At 37.9% G+C, this 24096-nt stretch overlaps 1 protein-coding gene across 2 annotated transcripts; it reads left to right on the top strand.

The window, feature by feature from the left end:
* Positions 1 to 889: 889 nt before the first annotated feature.
* On the top strand, positions 890 to 23993 carry LOC128680146 (uncharacterized protein). Of its 2 annotated transcripts, none has more exons than XM_053762988.1 (33): positions 890 to 1586; positions 2668 to 2780; positions 3347 to 3435; positions 4428 to 4573; positions 6804 to 6978; positions 7681 to 7825; positions 8069 to 8294; positions 8577 to 8687; positions 8777 to 8952; positions 9272 to 9426; positions 9596 to 9799; positions 10214 to 10353; positions 11005 to 11116; positions 11450 to 11548; positions 11926 to 12095; positions 12480 to 12643; positions 12911 to 13074; positions 13442 to 13611; positions 13821 to 14040; positions 14277 to 14489; positions 15561 to 15621; positions 15885 to 16037; positions 16338 to 16525; positions 16640 to 16769; positions 18928 to 19040; positions 19636 to 19787; positions 20238 to 20456; positions 21080 to 21284; positions 21739 to 21883; positions 22238 to 22400; positions 22665 to 22796; positions 23232 to 23456; positions 23738 to 23993. In XM_053762988.1, exons 2-33 carry the CDS (start codon positions 2678 to 2680, stop codon positions 23880 to 23882), a joined length of 5013 nt encoding a protein of 1670 aa, XP_053618963.1. In that variant the 5' UTR covers positions 890 to 1586; positions 2668 to 2677; the 3' UTR covers positions 23883 to 23993. The 2 variants fall into 2 exon arrangements, with proteins under 2 accessions (XP_053618963.1, XP_053618962.1); XM_053762987.1 differs by having other exon boundaries at positions 890 to 1602.
* Positions 23994 to 24096: the final 103 nt, after the last annotated feature.

Genomic DNA, 24096 nt, shown 5'->3' with positions numbered 1-24096 from the left:
CTAAAATTAAATACACTACGCTCTAAGTAGTGATGTTACTCGATCGATGGCCAACAGTCGATAGAGAGGAGCGTCAAAGGCACTAAGTATTAACTATCGATCAAAGTCCTAGCCTTTACTCAGAAAATAATTCATAATTCTTTTATTTACATCGCTTCTTATACATAAAACACACAATAAACACGTCTTCAAAACCAATCGTTACATCTTTGGTTTTCAGAAAATTTGATCATGTTACGGAGTTTCGCGAGTTAACTGGCTTCCTATACGATCTCGAAGGAAATCTAGATTTCTCTTTCTTCTTTTCAATGTTTTATTTAATCCTAATTACTCCTCCTACTTGCGTGAACGCTCTTCCTTCTTATATCCCTCTGTAGCCCCTTGTAGAGTGAGATCACCGTCGACCCCTTTTGAAATTCCCTGTTCATAATTCTACTTCATACTCTCATTCCTTGTCTGTGGAAGCAGTCAGGTTATGGAATCTACTTCCAATTAGTATACAGGAGTCAAAAACAATTTCGGTCTTTAAGAAAAGGGTTAAGGAACATCTCCTTTCTGTTTCATCCTAATATATCTAAATTATGTGTATATATTATTTGTATTTACTATTATAGTTTATTTACTTATTTAGTATATGTGGTTCTTATACGTATTTTATACATTATATTATTAAACATTATATAAAATGTTTAAGCTTATTGTAATTTTCTTTTTTGTACACGCCAATGCCTTTTTTTCCCATTCTTCTTTCGCGGGTCTACGGGAAGAAATTTCTATAGAAATATATAGAACCTTTGTACCTACTTAGTTTCCTATTTGCAAGTTTTATATTTACACTGTTATGTTGTGTACCTAAATAAATAAATAAAAATAATTATATATATACTATGCATTATTGCAATTGCAATTAGACTTTCACCGGCACTTTTTCACATCAAATTTTAAATCTTAATTGTTTCATATTTGTCAAAAAGCTACAAACTACTGGCATTTCGGAATGACCACTGAAGAAATTCCTGCAGATGTTACCACAATTAAACTACTTTTGTGTCTCGTTTTTGTGAAAGGGTTAAACATTACTATAGGCACTTTCAAGTACTTGCATTGCACGAATACAATAAGTAGGTGTCACAGAAAATTTTCCAGTCTTACCTGTGGTACTACCGGTAGTACTACTATTAGTACTACCAACTAGAGATAGCTAGTGACTGTAGATACCTGCCGTATATTTAATACAAAACTATTTTATTTTCGTAGCCAACTATCGATAATATTGTCCAATCGATACAAGCTCGTCGCTAGCTCTAATCGAAAATCTAAATAGTTGCCTAGCAACGAATAACAAGATTCGTTTTCGTTAGTCTATCGTCATATTCTTTGAACAAGACGCGTTCGATTTCCTAAAAACAAAAAAATAAATACGCTTTGGTGCATATAATTTTTCTTGACGACCAGTATTCTTAAATCAAATTTGAAAATTAATCGATTCTTACGGTATATTTAAAAGTGCAGGTTTAATCGATAATGGCCGCGACCTTAACATTTAAGTGCAGTATTGATTAATAAAGTCCTCGGAACTAGGTCAGGTGAGAATCTCTCTAGGTACGTATAGGTACAGTCGCCTATTAACCTACGCGAATTCATTTCAAATTCGTCGCTTTTCCCCTAGAATAAGGTACAAAAGAGAGACACAATTTCGCATATGGAAATGATAGTATGCTTTATTTGGCTCCGCCCGAAGTATCTTTTGTGTTTTTGGGTTCTGTGCCTCAAAAGTATAAAGTCTGTCCGTCTGTCAAGACCCTTTTTCTAAAGAACGTTTACAACGTATCAAGCTGAAATTTGTATCAAATCTACGATCTCTTTTTAGCTAATTTTTAAGTCAACGCGATCAAAATATTGTCAATTTAAGTATGTCGATTTGCGATTTCTTTCAATAGGGAATCAAGACCTCCTCTTTACCTGGAATCATGAAATAAGCGATCAAAAGCTATTTATATTGAAACTAGATTTTGCCCGCGTCGTCGCCCGCGTGAATTTCCCACGGGGACAGTTCTGTTTCCGGTATGATACGTCATAAATTTTGGTCTTCATACTTCGTACTACATGTACTTATGCAGAATTTCAAGAAGATTGGTTGTGTAGATAGAGCGTGAAGATACTTATTTTTGCACTTATAATATTAGTCAAAATAAAAGTTCATTTAAGCGCCGCGCCGTCTTAAGTAAGAACTTATGATGGCAAAATATATGTACCTACCTACCGATGTTATTAAATAGGATACCCTATTTAAACCGCTTTATTTTTTTTTCAAATTCAAATTATTTATTGCATCCTTAATGTACAGTATACAGGTCATAATTTACAAAATAAATGAACAATTAAGGACCCTGTCGGGCGCTGCAATGGGAGAAGGGCTATATATTTGTTTTGCTATCTATTTTATGAAAAACAAATTAGAGAATAATGTGTATTTCGCTTTAAACTCATCTCATTACAACGGCATCACTTATGATGTCAATTAGTCGTGCGACATTGCTGTTGTTTTAAAAATAACCCTATGTATATGTATTTAGATAAAAATAAATAAATATTACGAATTTTACTTCCTTTATAGAGGTATTTAGTAATCGAATAACCGAAATATTGTTTACGGATTTGACATAGAGATAGAGTCATGGATGAGCGTACTATAGACCTGATTTTTGGAGGTTCGCTGAAGAGCCTTCCTCCGGTCAGCTCGAAGATCGTGAGGATATTCACCAGTTCCACATTCACGGGTAAGAGAAGTTTAATAAATATATTACTTACTAGCTTGTGCACGCGGCTTCGCTCGCGTTAATTTTCCGTGATGAAAGGTACCCTATGTCCTTCTCCATACTTCAAACTACATGTATGCTAAATTTCAAAAAGATTGGTTAAGTACTCGTATATAAATCGTGATAAGGTAACAAACAAACTTACTTTCGCATTTATAATATTAGTCAGAATATATTAGTTAGGATTATAAAGTCATAATTCATAATTTCTATCCTTCTTCTTCGTCGAGACGACCATTCTCATTGTGATATAGATAAATTACTACCAGCGCCATGGATTTCGGGATAAAAGTACCAATTGTTATTCTATAGGTGTACCAAATTTCATAACAATCCGTCACACACACACACACACACACACACACACACACACATACATCCTCACAAACTTTTCCAGTGAGTGTAAAAAAACCCATTGCCCAACAGTGGGATATGTCATCAAAAGGTTAAATAAAATGCTAATAAAATAAAAGGTTAAATAAAATGTTAAATAAAAAGTATTTAATAGGCTTTATGCATGTTTGCAGATACAACTATGGAAAGGAATACGCTGATGGCAAAATGCTATCCCAGAATTAAGGATTACTGCAGGGAAAAGCATGGCTTAGAATTTCAGGTAACAAACAGTAGCCATGTAGTCTGAATCAATCAAAACATTTAATTAACAATCAATAATAACAGAAATAATTTTGAACCAATCAATAATCAATAAATTGAACGAGGTTCTTGTCGATGGAATATTTTCAATTTGATTGAATTCATTATAAATTGTCACATTCTCGGATTTGACACTTCAAGCCCAGTGATAGCATAAAAATAACTTTTCTTGAAGATTTAGCGCTTCATGATGACTGGTCGCTTGCCTGTAGTCATCTCTTTTTGGTAATTCAGTTGCTGTCTGTTCGGTCCACATCCGACATCCTCGGGTGGTTAAGGTCCTATTTTAGCATGGGATGGGAACAACTCTGGCTGTGCTTTCCTACTCTTTCTCAGCCATTTAGCACAGTTTTCGGCGTCCTTACTTGGAACCTCCACGGAGGATAAGCGGATCGTCCCGGCTTTACTCGCGTATAGGTTAAACATCTAAACCTTCTTCGTAAATCACACTATATCTATCGGTGAAAAACGTACAAAAGTCTGATCGGTAGTTTTTGAGTTTATCGCGTTCATACAGACAGACGCGAATGGGGGACTTCCTTTGAGTATAAATACGTACCAATAGAGTACACGTCTACAGATATGAACCGAAAGCACACGCATATGAACAACTTCAAAGTAACAGTTCCAGCGCCATTAGTCATACAAAGTCAAAATGTTTAGTGAAAATGACATATCCGTTCATTCCGGATCACAATCCGACTCCTGCGACACGATGTTCCGCGTGACGCGATTGCATGTCACTATTTGACTGCTACATCTATATATATATATTTCTTTTATCTATGATCTATACATATACAAGCATAATACAATCTATAGAACAGCTAGCTGCTGTCGCTCCGCACAAAGGCAGGACTGCAACACTAGCGATCTATTGGCACATATTTATACTCAGGGTTACTACGTTTTGTAATATGTCAGGATGATATTTTGTGTGTAACTCCGAAGGTAGTGGACATGCGATGGGGGGTGAGGGACGAAGCGACAGACGACCACATGACCACAGAACTGTGCATGAGAGAGATCAAGAATTGCCAGCGGCTTTCCATGGGGCCCAATTTCGTTGTGTTTCTGGGCCAGAAATATGGCTACAGGTATTATTACCCACGTAAAACTTTATTTTTGACCTAAAAGTAGACTGTTTAATGTCATATTTGTAGCATTAAGTTCAAGCATTGACGATTCGGCTATGTCAACGTCATGTCAGATGCCTTTATGCCTCGCGCAACAACCTATTTCTACTAATTCAATGCGAAACAAACAATTTCATTTGTCCACCTATCGCCGGTTGACGGTAAGAGATCCCTACATGGGATAAGTATGTTTTTTGGTTTAATTTTTTAAGGTTCCGTAGCAAAATGGCAAAATCGGACGGAATCCTTATAGATTCGTCATGTCTGTCCGTCCGTCCGTCCGTATGTCACAGGCACTTTTTTCCGAAACTATAACAACTATACTGTTGATACATGGTAACTAGATGTATTCAATGAACCGCATTAAGATTTTACACAAAAATAGAAAAAAACAAGAAATTCTTGGGGTCTTGGGGTAATTTTGGGAATACTTAGAACTTTTTTTTTTATCAAACCCATGCGTGTGGGGTATCTATTTTGACTACCTCGGTGGCGAAGTGGTAAAGTGCTTCCCTCTGAACCGAGAGGTCCCGGGTTCGATCCCCGGTCGGGTCATGACGGAAAACGATATTTTTCTGATTGGCCCGGGTCTTGGATGTTTATCTATATATGTCTTTATTATAAAATATAGTATCGTTGAGTTAGTATCCCATAACACAAGTGTTGAACTTACTTTGGGGCTAGCTCAATATGTGTGATTTGTCCTAATATATTTATTTATTTATATTTATATTTATCTATGGAATCTATCTAGGAAATAATCTATCTTCAAAAATGATATTGAGGTCTCTAATATATATTTTCTTCTAAACTGAATAGTTTGCGCGAGAGACACTTTCAAAGTGGTAAAATGTGTAATAAAAAATGATAAAAATATATGATGTTTGAGGAAAATTGGTTTGAATGAGGCCGAGTAAGTAGTTTTCTTTTTTTATAAATCGTATACCAGCAATACGAAACACATCATGGGCGAGTCGAGTTTTTCTTAGCTAAAGCATGTCCCATTTCAATTTATATGTGCTTATTTTTCGTATAATAAATATCGAAAAAATAAATAAATATATTAGGACAAACCACACAGATTGAGCTAGCCCCAAAATAAGTTCGAGACGTTTGTGTCATGGGATACTAACTCAACGATACTATATTTTATAACAAATACATATATAGATAAACATCCAAGACTCGGGCCAATTAGAAAAAGATCATTTTCCATCATGACCCGACCGGGGATCGAACCCGGGACCTCTCGGTTCAAGCACTTTACCACTGAGCCACCGAGGTCGTCGAATAAATAAATTATCAATCGTCGTTAAATAAATGTACGATTTGTAAGAAAGAGAGAGGATTCTATGACACAAGCATTTGCATAATAGTCTGCTAACATACTAACAATCTTGTTAGTATGTTAGAACACTATTTGAGCTAATGAAATAAATGCATTTGAATTTGACGACCTCGGTGGCACAGTGGTAAAGTTCTTGCCACTGAACCGAGAGGTCCCGGGTTCGATCCCCGGTCGGGTCATGACGGATAACGATATTTTTCTGATTGGCCCGGGTCTTGGATGTTTATCTATATATGTATTTATTATAAAATATAGTATCGTTGAGTTAGTATCCTATAACACAAGTATTGAACTTACTTTGGGGCTAGCTCAATATGTGTGGTTTGTCCTCATTTATTTATTTATTATATTGGTGTATACCATTATGCCTTTTAAACTTAAATCGAAAATATACCTTCTTTTTCTTATTTAAGAGCTATGCTCTTGTCGGTGGAGTATACGCCACGCCTCTCTTATCCTCGTCTTTGCTTTTAAGGTCTCGACACGACACGACGCCTGCCTTCTCTTTCAGTTGCTCGCATAAATCTTCCTCGGTCTCCCTGGACCTCTTCTTCCTGTCACCTTTCCTTCAAAAATAGTTTTAAATAAGGCGTCGTGTCGTATCAAGTGGCCAATCATTCTTCCCCTTCTATTTTCTATTTCTGTCAGCAGTCTTCTTTTTTTCTTTTACTATTTCCAGCACTTCCTCATTGCTTTTTCTCTCTGTCCAGCTTATTTTTTCCATACTATGTAGGGTATTTAAATATGTTAAGAGCACTATTTCGAATAGGCGTGGGTTTTTAGCCGCTCAAGCCCTGATTTTTTATTTAAAGATTAAGATTCTTATCGATATTATTTCACCAGACCGATCCCAACATACGTACTGTCGTCCGAGCTGCAGATGCTGCGAGACGAGCTGGCTGCCGGCGGGGTAGACGTCATACTCCTGGATACATGGTATAAGAAGGACTCGAATGCCGTGCCTCCGGTATCCGTTCTCCAGCCCATATCATCTATCCTCATCAACTTTAATAACAAGGTACAGTGTCATACTTCAATCTGCGGACCCTGGGCTCCGACGCTCAAATGCTGGGGAACACGCTCATATGAGAGATAGGGTTTCTTAATTTTATCAAAGCGTGCACAGGGTGTTGCAGACGTCCAGGCGAACCTGAATATATTGAAGACTAGCTCTTGCCCGCGGCTTCGCCCGCGTGAATTTATCTGCGAAAGCGGAACAGTCGATTTTCATACAAACTTTTATTTTCATTTGAGGGTTGATTTTTGGAAAAAAGTAGCCTATGTTTTAACGAGGGTCTTTAAGCACATGCATACCCAATTTCATCAAAATTGGTTTAGCTTTTTAGCCATGAAAGCGGAACAGACAGATTGACAGACAGACCGACTTTGGCATTTACGGTTATGGATTAGTCCTATTGTAAAGCCTCAAGTTAATCCGTTTTTAGGGCAAAAACTAGTTTTCTAGAAAAGTGGTAATCCTTTTCCTACCCCGTCAAGATCAAAGCAACAATCCAGATTAGCATAAACGAACTTTAATGTCATATTCTAATCATATTTACCAAAGCTAAAAACTGATTGCATTTCGAAACGACCACTGCTGAAAAGAAATGCCGAAAGACACTCATTTGAACGGTCGTTCCCTATCATGCCAGAAGGGCTTACCATCACTATTAAACTTACTGATGGAGCCAGGAGGTCTTACATTGGTAACCGTTTCCAGCGAGTACCAAAACTACAAGCCGAAGACCAAGCCGTGTGGTGGGACACCCTGAACAAGATGCAGAAACTGTTCAGAAAGGCCTCCCTGCAACTTTACAACGCTGGGAAGATTGACAAGGACACCATGCATAACTATTTCATGTCAGGTACAGTCATATATTCAACCCCATAGATAAGAGAAAAATGTCCATTCTTCCCTTTCATTAAGTGAGTGTAAAATTTTTTACATTCTGCTGTGATTTATCAAATTTCCGCTGGTCTAATCAGTCCTTCTTAGGGTTTGCGATGTCTCGAAGGCCGGGGTCAACAGTCTCCCTCTCTATCAACATTCATGTTTATCTTTTGTCACATGCATTTTTTTCTATTGTTTGATTTTGTTTTATGTGCAGTGACTGAACGAGAAGTGATTAATGGTGTTCTCAACGTGAAGAATACGAAGAATCACTGTCTAGCGTACGTCAGATACATCAATAACATCAATCTCCAGAACCTGAAGAAGGCTAGCAATTTCGTCGATATCCTCAACAGGAGTTTGGACACTGAGGCTTCAAAGCTCCTTGCCGATTTAAGGGATGTTAGGCTCCCGGAAAAGATTGAGACTACTAATATCCAAAAGTGAGAGATTCCTATTTACATCTCTATTTTTTCGTGTCAGTCTCAGAAATTTATTTTTAGCCACATTATTGTGCTGACTATATGGGAGTTTCCGATGAAGCTATTGTATCGAAGTGTCAGTCAGTTCTGGCCAGAATACATTATTTACTATTCGATAGAGCGTTTGCAGATTTGCCATGTTAAAGAAGAATAAGCCACACTTAAAGAAGAATAAGCCACGTTATTTTTATTTGTGATGGCAATTTATCTGAACATATGATAAACATAACTGCCCTGTTTCAGATATACTGTGGAATGGATTGGTCGAGACGGTCTTGACCCAGAGACCCACGGGGAATATCTCAACCACTTCATCACTCACTTCTATAAGAATATTGTCAAATTAGTTGACAGGTAAAATTATTATCTCCCTTATCCCCTTATCCTGGTACTCTTGTACCAAGGTCTTCATCTGGTGGTTTAAAACTTAATTTATTTTCTAGGGCCATGCGTAAGGAAGATAGTAGTGCCCAGGGTCAGATAGTGACAGAGATTCTGCAACATCTACATGCTTGCAACAATTCTGTAAAGGTGTTCCACGGAAGGGAAGATGACTTGAAGTTCATTGAGAATTATATCAAGAATTCTTCAGACAAACCTCTCGTTCTTTATGGTGAAGGTAAAAAATACAATTTTTGCGTGTCGCAAATTTGCGTTCGTCCGTTAATTCGAAAAAATATTAGGAGACCATACGTGACTGAGAGGTTCCAGTTATATCCATGGAAAAATAAATCTTTTTACGACTTGGTTATACCAAGTAGTGCCACGACGCGTGACGCATGGTTAAACGCTCCTCATCCAGTTACGACCGACACGACATGCTTCCTGATATCGTCCACCCATCTCTCTGCTTGTCTCCAGAGCATTTGTAGTTCTAAAATTATCACCACGTCCAGCAGTGGAATTAATCTGAGATGCTGAAAATCTTCATATTGCAGGTGGCTGCGGCAAAACGAGCCTTCTATCAAAAAGCGCCGCAAAGTGTCTGGACGAGTGGTTCGCTGACGTGAGACCCACCAATGTGATAAGGTTTCTTGGCACTACGCCGGATTCCAGCGCGCTTACTCCTACCCTCATTTCTATTTGTCAGCAGGTGCGTATTATTACATCGTGAGGAACATGCAAAGCAAGCAAACTCACCCTAAAAGTGCCAACTATGTTGGTAAATGGGCCCAACGGTTTAGCCGACAAAGCTGCCAGAAAGACAGACAGATTTTCACATTATAACTAGTATGGATAAATATAATTACATACAATTTTAGATATCATACAACTTCGCGTTGCCCTTCGAGGGCATCCCTGATGACCTGGTACCGCTAACAGCGTACTTCAAGCAGTTATTGACGATAGCTACAGAACAGCAGCCTCTGCTGCTCTTCTTGGACTCTGTGGACCAGCTCACCGGGATAGGCACGGAGAACAACAAAGTATCTTGGTTGCCGACACGACTACCGCCGCATTGTAAAGTGAGTCTGCATTACCAATATTTTTATTATCTTTTATTTTTTTATAATCATAGAAAACAATTAATTGAACACGCAAGTAGTCTGAAGCTATCAGACAACCTGCATGTCTGATGATAAGCAATGATAAGGTCACCGATGCGTTGCCGATGAAAGCGATGGACTCTATTTTGAAGGCACCGATGTTGAAAATATTTAGGGAACACCGCAGAGGAAAGTTTATTCCATAGTTTTGTATTTGCTTTTCTCTCTTTCACAAATTCTTGGTATGTTCGAGGCCAGCCCTGCTTGGGATTCCATTGTTGACTATTGGTATGAAGATTGATATGTAGTGGTCCTATTGTAAGGCAGAACCATACGGCACACGTTGTTTCTTTTTTAGTTTTCAAAGTAATTATATTACTTAATAATATACAGATCATGGTGACTTGTGCTCGGGAGGAGACTAATCCAGAGGTTTCAAAGGAATACGAGGTCCTGAAGCGTATGATTGACTCTGAAGAGAACTTTCTTGAGGTGACCGCTTTGGGAGAAGACCTGGCTATGCAAGTTTTGAAGTAAGTTTGACAAACTATGAATCATGCAGAGGAATCCTTCTTAAAACTTTTGGGAGCCAGTTTAGAGTTCTAACAGACTTAATTTTCTGTACTCTAATCTCGTCCATAGTTGTAGTTATGCGTAATTTCTCTCTTTCTCTCTCTCTCTCTCTCTCTCTTTCTTCCATTGAAGTGATTAGTTTTTATTACATCCTGAGTATGGTGACCAGACTGGACTGTGGGCACATGGATCGCTGCTGTTCAGTCTCTCATGGGAGTGTAAAGCAGTGACTGGTGGATCTTTCCATTTCCTGAGTTGTTGGGTGAATTTTCGAGCGTTTTGAACGATGTCATTATCCTCCTTTAAAATAAAGAACCATTCTAAAATCTTAAAAATCAAATGTTATTTAAATTTTACGCTACACAGATTATTATTTATAAATTAGGGTAGTAAAAAGTTTCTTGTCTTTGTTGAAATTTGAAGAAGGGTAATGACGGCGGCCAAAACGCTCGAAAATTCACCCTGTTATAATATACCAATGTATTACTACGCTAGTACTCTTTATTATACTGTAACTACATAGTTTAAGATGTTTTGATTGTTACTAACAAAATATCTGATGAAATAAAATAAATTGTAAATCTTTTTTTTATAATTTCTTTAAATTTCAGGCTCTGGATGGCCTCGGCAGCTCGCGATCTTTCAAATTACCAGTGGCGGTTGGTCTCTAACGCTATAAGCTCATGTTCTTTGCCTATATTTGTCAAATTGGTATTCGCTGAGGTAAAGTATCCATTCGTTATCATCACCTTCATTAAGATCATCTATATAAAAAGCCAAAGGTTCGACGTGCGGCGTTAATGGATCCTACTGCATGGTATTAATCATCACCCATTTTTACTGCAAGCAAGTAGTGCAAATTACTAGCAAGCGTACTTACAAAGGACCTAATATGACATGATCTTGGATAATGTCTAGCGTATTATCTGCCTCCTGTCAGGATAAAGCCTAATTATGTACTTTTAGTTAGTTCCTTTCTCTTCGGGTATGTTATTTAACTAACCCTGTGTCAGATCGTATTCAAGTTAGTTGCCTGGCATTTTGTTTTGTGCATAGGTGTGCCGCTGGAGAAGCTATACCAAGCCAACGGATACGCACCTCGCATCAACTGTAATGGATTCAATTATGATGTTGTTTGAGAGGATCGAAAAACAGGTAAATATCTCTACGTGTTGTAAATAATTTACGTGTCTCACTGCTGTACTGGTCTCCCCGTCTATTGGCTTATAAGAGCTAAGAATATCTTCTTCTTCCTTGTCTTTCTGAATAAAGAACACCTTCAGAAGTAATTAAATTTTTTTGAATTTCGTGTCTTTGAAACGTGCACACGCGCGGCTGTAAATAATATCCTCTACATCCATCTTCTCATCTATGAGCAAAGGCACGGGTCATGGCCCATTCTTATTTATTTATCCAGAAGGAACACAAAGGCCAGAGCAATGTGAATACGAGGAAAATAATCCCTATTGGACAAACTAGTTAGCCATTCAGTGGCGACGAGGAAGATTAATGTTGATCATGACATCTCCTAGCATGGTCGTCTACTGGTGTTCCACGCGCTGGCCTACATCACAGCAGCTCGCAGTGGTCTCTCGGAGACAGAGCTGGAGGACCTGATCTCTTTGGATGACAAGGTCTTGGATGACGTCTACCAATACCATCTGCCTCCTGTCAGGAGAATACCTCCTTTGCTTTGGACAAGGTGAGGGAATTCTCTTGCTACATAGCTCGTGAGATAACCAAGTTTGTTTTACAAATTTTATGAAAAACTGGTTTTGCAATTTCCGACTCTGTCCATATTCTAACTTCTTCTTACAAAAACACGTGCAATATAAATATTACAGAAGAATGTGCATTCTCTTTCTTTACTAGTCTGTTATTGCTAACATTGGTGTCAGATTTTTATTTAAGTCGCCTAAAAGCATCTTGACATGATATCTAGTGGCGAGTAGAAGTGAAGTTTGTATGCGACAAACTTAAACTGTCAACCAATGAATGTGCAGTTAAAAAAATGTGCCCAGTGAGGGTTAGAGTAGCAATATAAAATTATGATATTAATACAATATTTTTTCCTCCTCTGTTTCAGGATACGTAATGACCTCCCAAACTACCTCTCAGAGAGGGAAGCAGATGGAGTATCTGTGATGAACTGGTACCACCGGCAGTTCAGAGACACGGCCCGGGAGAGGTACTTCAAGAATATGAACATGGCTATGTACTTCCATTCGATGATTGCGGATTATTATCTAGGTACGTTGTATTGCTCATTTATTTTTGAACTAACTTTTTCCCGCTACTTCGCTCGCATAATTTCCCACAGGAACAGTTATTTTTCAAGGATATAAAGTAGTCTACTCGTATGTCCAGAAGGACATACGAGTAGACAGACTACTTTATATCCTTGAACCGTATTCCTAACTATATGTATGAGAAATTTCAAGACGATTGCGCGATAAAGCGCGATGAGGTAATAAAGAAATCTACTTACTCATATCTTTATGAAAAAAAAAATTGCAGGCATTTGGGGTGGAGGAACCCCGAAGCCATTCAAGTATACAGAGATCCAACGCCACCGCTTCAACCTAGCCGACAAGGAAGGTATAGCCGATAGAAAAGTGCCTCTCCAACCACTGGTCTTCACCTCAGCTGATGGTGCTACTAAGAGATACAATCTGAGAAAGGTAACTGTCATAGAATATATAAGCAAGCAAGAAATATAGCTTCAACATACGGGATTCCAGAGGCTACTAGGCTTTGTATAGCAACCTGCCTCATGTATAGTAGTTGCCATAGACCAACACATGCTTCCGTTGAAGTAATTCATCTTGAGGACTACCATTGCCTTCTCCATAATTATCAGCTATTGTGTAAAATAGAGATGGCAATGGAAGAAAACTCAAATAATATTGCCTAGGAAGTCGTTTTGTGTCTTGTCTACATAACGACACGACTTTATCAAGGCAAGCTGCTGTATTTTGAGCACAATCAATGATGTAGATTAATTATCCATCTATCCATTATTTTGTTTAACCATATTTTTGTTTTTAGTTTGGCGAACTACCCTTTCACCTGGTCCGTTCGAAACGCTTCACGGATCTCTATGCAGAAGTACTTTTCAACTACGAATGGCTCCATGCCAAGCTAAACTGCTGCCCCCTACAAGCGGTCTTAGCTGACTTCGAAGACGCCAAGCTACATGTCAATAAAGACGCCGTCAGGTATATATCCCGTTTAATCGTTAGTCCTTGACCTGATAGGAAAGGAAACCAAAACAAGACCAATACAAATACAAAGGTGGATCTGAAAAAAAAAAGAAAAGAAAAGAAGACTTTTGCACAGAAGTGGAACATTGCTAAAGAGAAAATCGGTTTATTATTTTCATGTGAAAGAATATACCAATCTTAGTAATACCAAGTATTCGTTTCAGAGAATTAATGCTAGTAGCCGATGCGCTTCGCCTTGGAGGAGCTATCCTTGGCACTTATTCAGACATGTTGGCTCCTCAACTGGTTGGGAGACTGTTGCCTGAAGCTCCTCACAACCCTGCAGTCGCGTCGTTACTGAAGCAATGTCATGATAAAGGGAAGAACCATTGCGCGTTGCTGCCCAGTCATCATTGCTTGCATACTCCGGGGGGACCTTTGAAGGTAGTGACCTTATTGCTTCCATTACGTTATCATTATTTCTTCTGAGCACATTCTCGCTCGCATCTCCAGGCATGATTAATTTTCTATTTAGGATTCTATTATCAGGAAGATTATTCGCTAAACAGACTTGTTTCTGATTGTGAAGTCCTTATCTTCTAAATAAAAAAAATGTAAGTACCAATTTTTTGAAGACATTTTTTGGTATGTTTCTTTTAAATCACCTTTACCGTTTCTAGTATTCCCTGGAAGGTCACCAGTTCGCAGTGTTCGCTTTTCGGCTCAGTTCGGATAAGCGCTACGTGGTCTCCATATCCAGTCGGGTTATATCCTGGGACCTGTCAACATCGGACCTGGCTCGGGACCTGTGCCCTCAGCTGGAAGGCATCATGCAGAATTTAGAGCTATCGCCTGACAACAAATGGGCTGCAGCTTCTACTAACAATTCAGTTGTAAGTGGTAGTGATAATCCTTGATTTCCTGCTGGTATGGCAGCATTTGGCCAGCAGTAGGATATAACTGGATTTGTTATATACACATGCTTTTTAACTTATTTTTGAAAACAAAAATGAGATGAAAAAATTATGGAATCGGACAGGTCCGATCTTGGTCAAGAGCACCGTCCAGATAGACAGGGGCGAGGGTTTAATTCCCGCTCGATTCCAGAATTACAGACAGAAAATTTACTTCAAGTTTTACAATAAAAATCAGTAAATAATTGTAACACTTAAATACTTTCTGAAATCGTAATCTCACATCTACATTTAAATTGACACCAATACATGACATCTCACGCCCCTTTCAAGTAAACTGCCTACTTAGCGTAACAGCGTTACATAAGCATTCACAATCTACTATTATTATATTTTCTAGTTTTAGAACTTCAATATTGTATTAGCACTGTTTTTAGTTGGGTACTTTCAATATTTTTTCACTAATTAAGAGGCGGGGCCTGATGACTTGTAGGACAGGTTTATACCTAGTACAAGCGTCAGCTCCCACAAACTCAAGTTGTTCAATTGTACCTCAATATTGTCAACTAGTATTAAGCAATCTTGTTTGTGGAGAGAAATAAAGATATATATATTATATTACATTATTATTTTCAAAAGTAGGAAATAACGTTCCAAAATGACAGTAGTTTGTTGCTTTTTGAGATATTACTATATAATATTATAAGGTATGACGTGAAAAAGTGCCTGTGAATGTCTAATGTGATTTGAACTAAAGGCGAGAAAAAAAAGTGCTAGTGTGATTGAAATTGTAAATGTTGTTTAACCTCGACTGCAATACTACTGTTTGACGCTGTGCTACAATGTTCTGAATCCTGGTCGTTTAACCAATTTTTTTTTTCAGTTTTCTTTCTATTTTAGGGGTCTCTTGGTAGAAATAGAAATATCGTCAGAACTTTATCGGGTTTGGCAATCGCCCTCTTTTTCGCTCACATTTTACTCGATTGATATTAATGCGCTCACTGATATGAAAAATTCTTTGTTTTATTTATACATATTTTTAAATTTTAGTCTATGCTGCTGAATATGCTGACCAGTGAATACATCACAATCAACAATCCTCTTGATGAAGGTAATTTTAGTGAAAGAAGGGAAACTGAAGTGGTATTGGGCGCACCGTGTGAGGCGTATGACGCCGGCAAGATGGGATAAAAAAGTAAATTTTTAGTTCCTGACTGATGCCGAGGGTTCGAGAGGGAAGGAAACAACTGTCGAGTGACAGAAGTGAACTTAAGAACTACATTAAATTTATCATGGTTTATCAGCGCATCTGCTTTCTAACAGAAATATACTTCTACTAAATAATACCTGAATATACTCCGTCTTATGTCCCAGGAGAAACTGTAAGAGGAGTGGCAGTCCTGAACCATCACATGGTCATCTATGGTCCTCGCTCGTGGGTTCAGTATTCAATGAGAGGAGAACACGAACAAACCCTTCCTGTGCCCGATACTGCGCCGTACGAGGGCGATATTTGGGAAATACTTTGTAAGTCACAGCTTAAATATTATTTCTACATAAAAGACCTACGTCCAAAATTGTGTAGAAGCAATCAATAGGTGTAACCAACGAAAACCGGCTGTACCTAGATCACCGGTTATAACCGTATTTGTAGCATTAATTAGTGTTAACAGTCAACTAAGTAGGGTGCATACGTTTTTTCAATATGTTTTCTTTCGGGTATGGTCTACCATGAGTTAGATCTGTATACAAAGTCATGTCGAAGGAACGTTTCTTTATATTCGACAAGCCTCTCATTGATTGAAAAATAATTTCATTTGTTTTCAGCGATCGAGTTCAGAGATCTTGAAAACTTTGTCCTAGTGATGTGGAGTGGTGATTTGGACGAGGACAGACTTCTGGTGCAGTTCTGCAAAGATGGCGTTTGGATGCAACCCCTAAGGTGTCGGGGCGCCATGGCCTTGAATAAGAACTGGACCAAAATCTATACTAGTGACCCTGAAAGGGGATATCAGGTTACCAATTTTTCAACAAATTCAAATTCTTTATATCACTTCAATAACCAATCCTCCCTAACAATAAATATATCTTATAAAAGTTTTTCATACAAACTTCCGTCCTGAATTTAGATAACAATATTCGAGTTGAACGTAGAAGCGTCCAAATGGATCAAGTGCCAGGAGCTGAACCACATGGAAACAGATACTGCAGAGGCCGTGTTGCAGTTGAAAAGAGGCAAGAAAGACCGCATGCTTTTGGGTAAATCTCTTTTTATACGAGGGCTGCTATTTATGTATCCGGAACTGGCCAATAATTCTAGAATATTTAAAAAGTAATTACAACATTTGAAAATAGAACTCTTCGGCTAGAGAATAAATATTTTTCATGTCCCTGTCATTTGTTTTTTTCAATTGGCGCCAATTTTGAAAATAGCTTGTCTTCATTGCCATGGATTTAACTCGTGAACATTTTCGCGCGATGATTTATTATGATTTTCGGCGTGGATTAACTCAAAAACAGTGCATCGAACAACTGATTTTAACTTTTGGAGATGAAGCACCATCGAAAACCACTGTGTATTATTGGTTTAAGGAATTTCAACGTGGACGGTCTATGCTCACGGATGAAATTAAGGAGGGTCGTCCTAAATCGGTAGTGGTACAACAAAATATTGATGCTGTGCGACAATTAGTAATGCAAGATCGTCATGTTACATACCGCGAGATAGAGGCGTCTCTGGGCATTAGTATGACGAGTATACACGCGATATTACACGAACATTTAATTGTTAAAAAAATTTGTTCGCGTTGGATTCCGCACAACTTGAGCGTAGATCAAAAACAGGCTCGTGTCGACTGGTGTAAGAAAATGATAAAAAAATACAACCGTGGCACGTCAAAAGCTGTTTATAATATCTACACAGGTGACGAAACCTGGATCTATGCTTATGACCCTGAAACTAAACAGCAGTCAACGGTGTGGGTCTTTCAAGATGAACCGAATCCAACAAAAGTTGTTCGTGCGAGAAGCACTTTAAAGCAAATGGTCGCTTGTTTTTTTGGTATCAACGGACATGTAGCTACAGTGCCACTAGAGAATAGTAGGACGGTTAATTCTGAATGGTACACCACCATTTGTTTGCCAGAAGTCTTTGAAAAAATACGAAAGAACAACCCACAACGCAGAATCATACTTCATCACGACAATGCTAGCTGCCACAAGTCGGCTGAAACAAATAATTTTTTGGAGGGTCAAAAGATTGAATTGACGGGTCATCCGCCGTACAGCCCCGACCTGGCACCCAATGATTTTTATTTATTTCCAAACATTAAAAATAAATTACGTGGTCAACGTTTTTCGAGCCGCGAAGAGGCCGTTGATGCGTTCAAAACACACGTTTTGGACATACCTCAATCAGAATGGAAAAAGTGCTTTGAAAATTGGTTTCATCGTATGCAGAAGTGCATAGATCATCGCGGAGAATACTTCGAGAAACAATAAAACCATATGTAATAATATATGTTTGTTTAATTTTGTTATTCCGGATACATAAATAGCAGCCCTCGTATACAATACGAGTAGAATAAATAATTAGTAACTTTTAAAAACCCAGAGCCCGTCCCTCACATTGCGCATATAATAAATAATAATAATAATAACAACATAATAACCTACACAACATCAAAACTCTCCAAAGGGCCTCTGGGTGTGGGATCCATGTCCCCACGCAAGAAATTTTAAAAGGAGAAACATAATAATATTCTTTATTTGGAGCATCAAGACTCATACAATTCTAAAAAATCTAGGGTTAGTCATATTTAATATGAATAAACTAATAATACTGAATAAATATGTACGCAATTTAAATTAATTTATTTGACTGTCACTACATGAAGTCCAAAAAGTATAAAGGCTGAAATCTGTTCAAAATTCAATCTCATTTGAAATTGGAAAGTCTTTATTCAATTTAGGATGATATACATTACTTATTGGTGTCAAAAAGTACGCTTACCATACCATATGGTAAGCTCTTCTGGCATGATAGGGCCCAACACTGTTTGAATGAGTTTCCTTCGGCATTTCTTCTCAGCAGTCAAGTTTCCGAAATGCTTGTAGTTTGGAACTTTGGTAAATGAATTAATGAAAAATTATTTATTCAAGTTACCAAGATGCACAAATTTGTTAGTACACTTAAGCTATGTTAGTATGTAATCAATAAGATTAAAATTTAAATAAAATTAACAATTATTGTGTAGACCATTCCTGCACCATTCCTCCAGCAACAATGGTTTACAACGGTTTGATTTGATTTTGATTTCTTAAAACTAAGTCTACTGCCGATTTACAAAAGGCAGGTGAAAAAGAAGCCGCAACAAATATAATAATGGCCATATTTCTATTTGAATTTATTTTCCAGCCACGACCACATACAGCTTTGTGGTATGGGACTTCGATTACACAATACCGAGGGACAAACACGAAATTGAAATTAAAAAGAAGAAAGGAGAGAACAAGAGAGATGAAGAGGAAGTGAGTATATAAAAGATTTATACCATTTCGTCTTGTCATTCATTCAAGAAAGGATGTATATCCCTGTCTTATATCAAACTCAAACTCAAATATGTTTCTTGCAGTAACTGTATAAGGTGTGGCACATACAATACTATCGTTTCAACAGTTTACCCTTACAGGCATGCAATATTAGCGTTATGTCAATTACCTATAGCGTGAGCTTCTGACTTGCCAAAGAATAGGACTTCATATTCTCCCATGTAGCATGAGGCTACTTGCCAGGGCTCATAGCCTAGGCTAGGCAAAAATAGAATTCCCAAGGAATTCCGGTAATTTGAACACCTTCGTCAAGGCCAACATGAAAACTAGAATATAGTTAAGTACCTAAATCTCTGCAATACCTGCATATGCGGAGTAGGGCATCGAACAGTCTTCTACAACTGCCTAAATATTGCTAAAAGGTATATACTTGGCTTCGGTTATGTGCATGGGAAATTTGTGGGCTGTATTTTTGAGTTAAGGAAACTGTACAACCTACTCAAGGTTGTACAGCCTATGAGCCCCCTAAATAAGCCACCAAATGGCGGTCTGTTGTTATTTTTATGTCCCTCAGGAAGAAAAGCAGGATGAACCAAAAAAAGACCATCGCATTGAAGGCATAGTCCTGAAGCTGCCGCACACAATAAGAAACATATCGACCAAGATGACCCTCTCCAACTCTTTTATGATCAGCAAGAATAATGTTTACGCTGTGGCTGGAGTCAGGTATCTACTTTTGCATTTATTTTCAAAACAACAAGGGATTATGTTTTTCTATGACACAGCTTGACTCACTGTTATGACCCCACATAAGTGGAAATAAGGTTGTGATGAAGATTACGTTTAACTATTAAAATTTCCGTTATAATGTAACACTATTGACATAAAATTTTTCTGAAAAAGAAACCACTTTCTGTGGAATTATTAATACGCATTAGTTATGTGGTTATTACATATCTATTTTTTATTGAAGGCTAAATATTTGCATAGAGGTTTAAAGGTTAATTTCGAGAGAATTAAATTATGAAGACAATAAATATGAAAACGAAATTAATTCCTACGATCACTCAATGGCTGTGGAAACTGTTCAGATTAAAGAAAATTAACAGTGTTCTATTTTCTGAGTAAATTCTTGAACAACATTCTCTTGCCTTATTAAGTTCTTGTCTGATACAGAAAGAACCTGTACGTATGGAGCTTGGAGACGACCAAGTTGATAAAAGTCTTGGACGCGCACTTCGGCAGAATCGTCCAACTGGAACCACTCACCGTGGGTTCATGGAACAACGTCATCACCTCCTCCATCGACAGAACTGTCAAGATCTGGAACATAGACAATATCTTCGAACAAGTCCATAAGATCGACAGGCAGGAGTTACCAATTGATTCTATCAGGTACTTTATATAAAATGAGAAATTCTCATAGACCATAGAGAATGTATTATTCCCCAAGTCTTTGACATATAGTTAATATGTACTTACACCTTCCATGGAGGGTTGACGTCAGGCAGGCGGGGCGATGGAAAATCGCAAGCAAATTTTTAAAATTTTAAAGTTTATTTTATACGCTCACACAGAAATAGACACAGAACGCGAAGATAATAGAAAATGAGAGAGAGAGAGAGTTATTATGCATTGAGAATAGTTTCCTGTGGGAGTTTAGTTACGAGTTCCTATGTATGGTTTTCTATATTTCACTTGATGTAGGTTATTTTCGCGACTATCGTAAAAAAAACGTTCTCGAAGATAAATACTAAATATCATCTTATGACGAGCCGCGCATGCGATAGGTCTACTTACACACATTGGGCCTACCTAGAAATATGATCTGGATAGAATAGGAGATTTATACTTATCTTTATATTTGACCCTCAGACAGACACTATGTCTGTCTCAGGTCGTCTGATCGTCGTCTCCTGACCAGGAAACGTGTTGAATACAATAAGTTCTCTCGGATAAAAATTTGAGGTTGTATCTTATAATCATGATTTTGTAACAAATTTATTTCAAATTTCCAGTCTAGCCCGCGACCAGCGCCTGGCGGCGACCGCCACACGGAGTTGCTGGGGTCTGTGGGACACCAGCACTGGGAAACTTATAGCTCAGCTGGCTGATGCTCCTCTAGGGGCCATTGTGACACATGCGGTCATCACGCCTAGTGGGGAGAATGTTATCACTGCTGAATCGGGAAACGTGGTCATTTGGGACACTCCAGAAAAACAGGTATATTATAATAAGTGAACCTTGACAAGGATTGCAAACTGCGTGTAAACGTTCTTTATGTCGTGATCATTTATGCCCAGCGTAAATCCAATGCAATAAAATATTATTTTTTTTTGCACACATTACTTACATAGTCATACATATTATGTAACATTGCTATCAACAGTAAAGGAAATCCTTTCATCATCATCTCAGAGAGAAGAAGCCTGATGCTGGACATAGGGTTATATATTCTGAAAGCCACAATTAAAGGTGATCAGATCAGGTCTAGGTTTTGTTGTATGTTGTAAACTAATATCATAGATAATCTAGGTCTTATACAGTCCCGTCCATATTTAAATAGTGCTGTTTTTATTAGAATACCCATCTGTTTATAGATCTGATGGATCATAAATCGTTTCTTATTAATTTGAAAACTATATAGACTACGAACTTTGAATTCTCAATATTTTAGGTCATATTTAAAGAAGAGCAAAAGGGCGTGAAGCAGGTTCTTCTTCTAGAAGATGGCACGAAATTCATCACCATCTCCATGAAATCCGCTGCGGACAATGTTGACAGTGTTGCCATAGCTGCTATTGTTGCTAGGACTATACCCGGTACGTAGAACAGATTACACCGCACCGCTCCCACCCGGCAAGATAACGCTCATAGAAAAATGACCTTTAGTTCGTCACCTGTAGACATATATTGACGGTACATTAGTGGACTGATTCCTGTCAGCTCTCTTCTTGTCAGGGTAAAGTATGTCTAGAGAGGACGTTCTAAACTGCACTTTTCTATGAACGTCATCTTTCCAGGTACGGCAAAAAGTATAAATCATTTTTCTCAGTATTAGCATAGCCAATCTACATGATTCATTCAGTAATTCTTAGCTTCTAATCGAGCTATTATGAGAGTTCTGAGAGAACCTCTTTGTAATATGTTCGTAAATAATGATGTTGTTTATTCAGACGGTGAAAAGATCTACACGGCGGAGTACGAAGTAAGGAGCATGGTCTACCGAGCTGCAGTGGTATCAGTGGATGAGCACCACATCGTGGCGCCAGGGGTGGACAAGTCTTCTAGGGATTGTTTGCATGTGTTTCATGCCAAGACAGGAACTAGGTTACATAGGTGAGCAGACAACATTACAAACTTCGCTGAGCGTGTAACTAGAAAATATCTTTTTTACATTCCATGAGCGATATTTTCGTAAATTGACGGCAAGAAGATGTGTTTTCGAATTTGATGTTGCCCAGCTCTGCCCACGGTAGCCTGTCTAAGATATTAACCAAATGTATTCCGAATTACATTAATAGGGCCATATTAATGTAATTCGGAATAAATTTGATCCAGCGGTTTTGAAAATATAGTTTAAACTTAAGAGTTTTGTCGAAGGATCCCAATCAAGAACAGCGGAATCAAGGATATCCAGTCAATCGTGGCGCTGCCTCACAAGCCTCTGTGGGTGGCTGTGGTGGGCAGCGACAAGGCTGGGATTCTGGACATCAAGACGAAACGACACGTCAGGTCAGTATAAACTACGAGTATAATACAAAACTCTGTAAATTAAACAAGTGCGTATGAAAATTTTAAAGTGTTTTTTACCAAAGTAAGTACCAAAATTATATCTTTCTTTGTCATATTCCTTTGTTGATAATCGTGGTCATGTGGAATGTACACACATAACAAATTTCTGGGCAATATTATAATGGACTGGTTTGCCATTGTCTTCTCCATTTCATATTAGCTGACCATTTAACACACTAGCTGATAGATCATCAATGAGTGCTCCTCATGACATTTTCCTATAATCAGAAAAAAGTGATGGTATATTACAACTTCTATTATACATGAATCAGATTGATACACAAACTCATGTGATACGAGTACGAGTAGGATTGGAACAGGATTCGTCTTAACCACTGGATCGCCACCGCTTCATAATTTTAACTCAAAACACAGAATCGTCCCACGATGGAACGGCGCTTGCACCAAAGACGGCAAGATTGGTCTTTGCGCACCCTCCAGAGGAGGTCTTGACTTGATCGAGCTGAAACGCGGGACCACCATTGAGCCTCTCATATCAAGGGCTGCTGAAGGAGTCTTCTCGATCATCACCATGTTTAGCTCCGATGACCTGTACGTGTTTTATTACCACAGCGGCAGAAAGACCTTGAGAGTTTTCAGGTTGGTCATTGTTAACTTTGCTTCCCGTACTCGAATGTTTATCCATAGATTATCATTGTTTTAGTGAGTTCCAAGCCTTAGGTTAAAGTTTATTTTGTTATGTACTTATTACTTTTGTTTCGTTTATTTCTTTTGGAAATTGTTACATTCCGTTTACTGAGTGATAAAAAAAAAAAACTTTCATTTAGTGAATATATTTTTGGGACGTAGTGAAGAACTTAGAAGAAATAAACCTCAAAATTCATAGAATGTATATATGTAATCATTGTAAATTATTTTAGAACTGTGGATGGCAAAGCGGTAGCCGAATACAGGGCTCCAGCAGAAGTGACAGGTGTGGCGAGTGCGCACGGGGGCAAAGCCTTAGCTATAGCCTCTCAAGATGGCTGCCTCACCATCTTGAACATTGTCGATCCTAACGAATAGTGTAAGAGTTAAAAATCGTTTGCATATCATTAAATATGTTATTTTACTCAATTAAGTACTTAAATCAAGTGTACAAAATCTTTAATTAATTACAAAACTGATTTGATTGTATAGCTTTTTTTATTAATATTGATACTATTGATGAAATATTTATATCGTAAAGTTAATTTAAAAAACGTGCCGTGTATTTTATTATAAATGTAAATCAGCTGTT

The sequence above is a fragment of the Plodia interpunctella genome, chromosome 23 (genome assembly GCF_027563975.2).
Source record: "Plodia interpunctella isolate USDA-ARS_2022_Savannah chromosome 23, ilPloInte3.2, whole genome shotgun sequence".
Classification (NCBI taxonomy): domain Eukaryota; kingdom Metazoa; phylum Arthropoda; class Insecta; order Lepidoptera; family Pyralidae; genus Plodia; species Plodia interpunctella.
Note: the sequence above shows the minus strand (reverse complement) of the source record. Positions and strands in the feature narration are given on the sequence as shown.

Bases quoted from the DNA above. Each gene is read 5' to 3' on its own strand.
- LOC128680146 (XM_053762988.1), top strand. From the start codon at position 2,678: ATGGATGAGCGTACTATAGACCTGATTTTTGGAGGTTCGCTGAAGAGC. The intron at 9,800-10,213 runs GTGAGTCTGCAT...AATAATATACAG, and splicing joins GACTACCGCCGCATTGTAAA to ATCATGGTGACTTGTGCTCG. The intron at 23,457-23,737 runs GTTGGTCATTGT...AAATTATTTTAG, and splicing joins AAGACCTTGAGAGTTTTCAG to AACTGTGGATGGCAAAGCGG.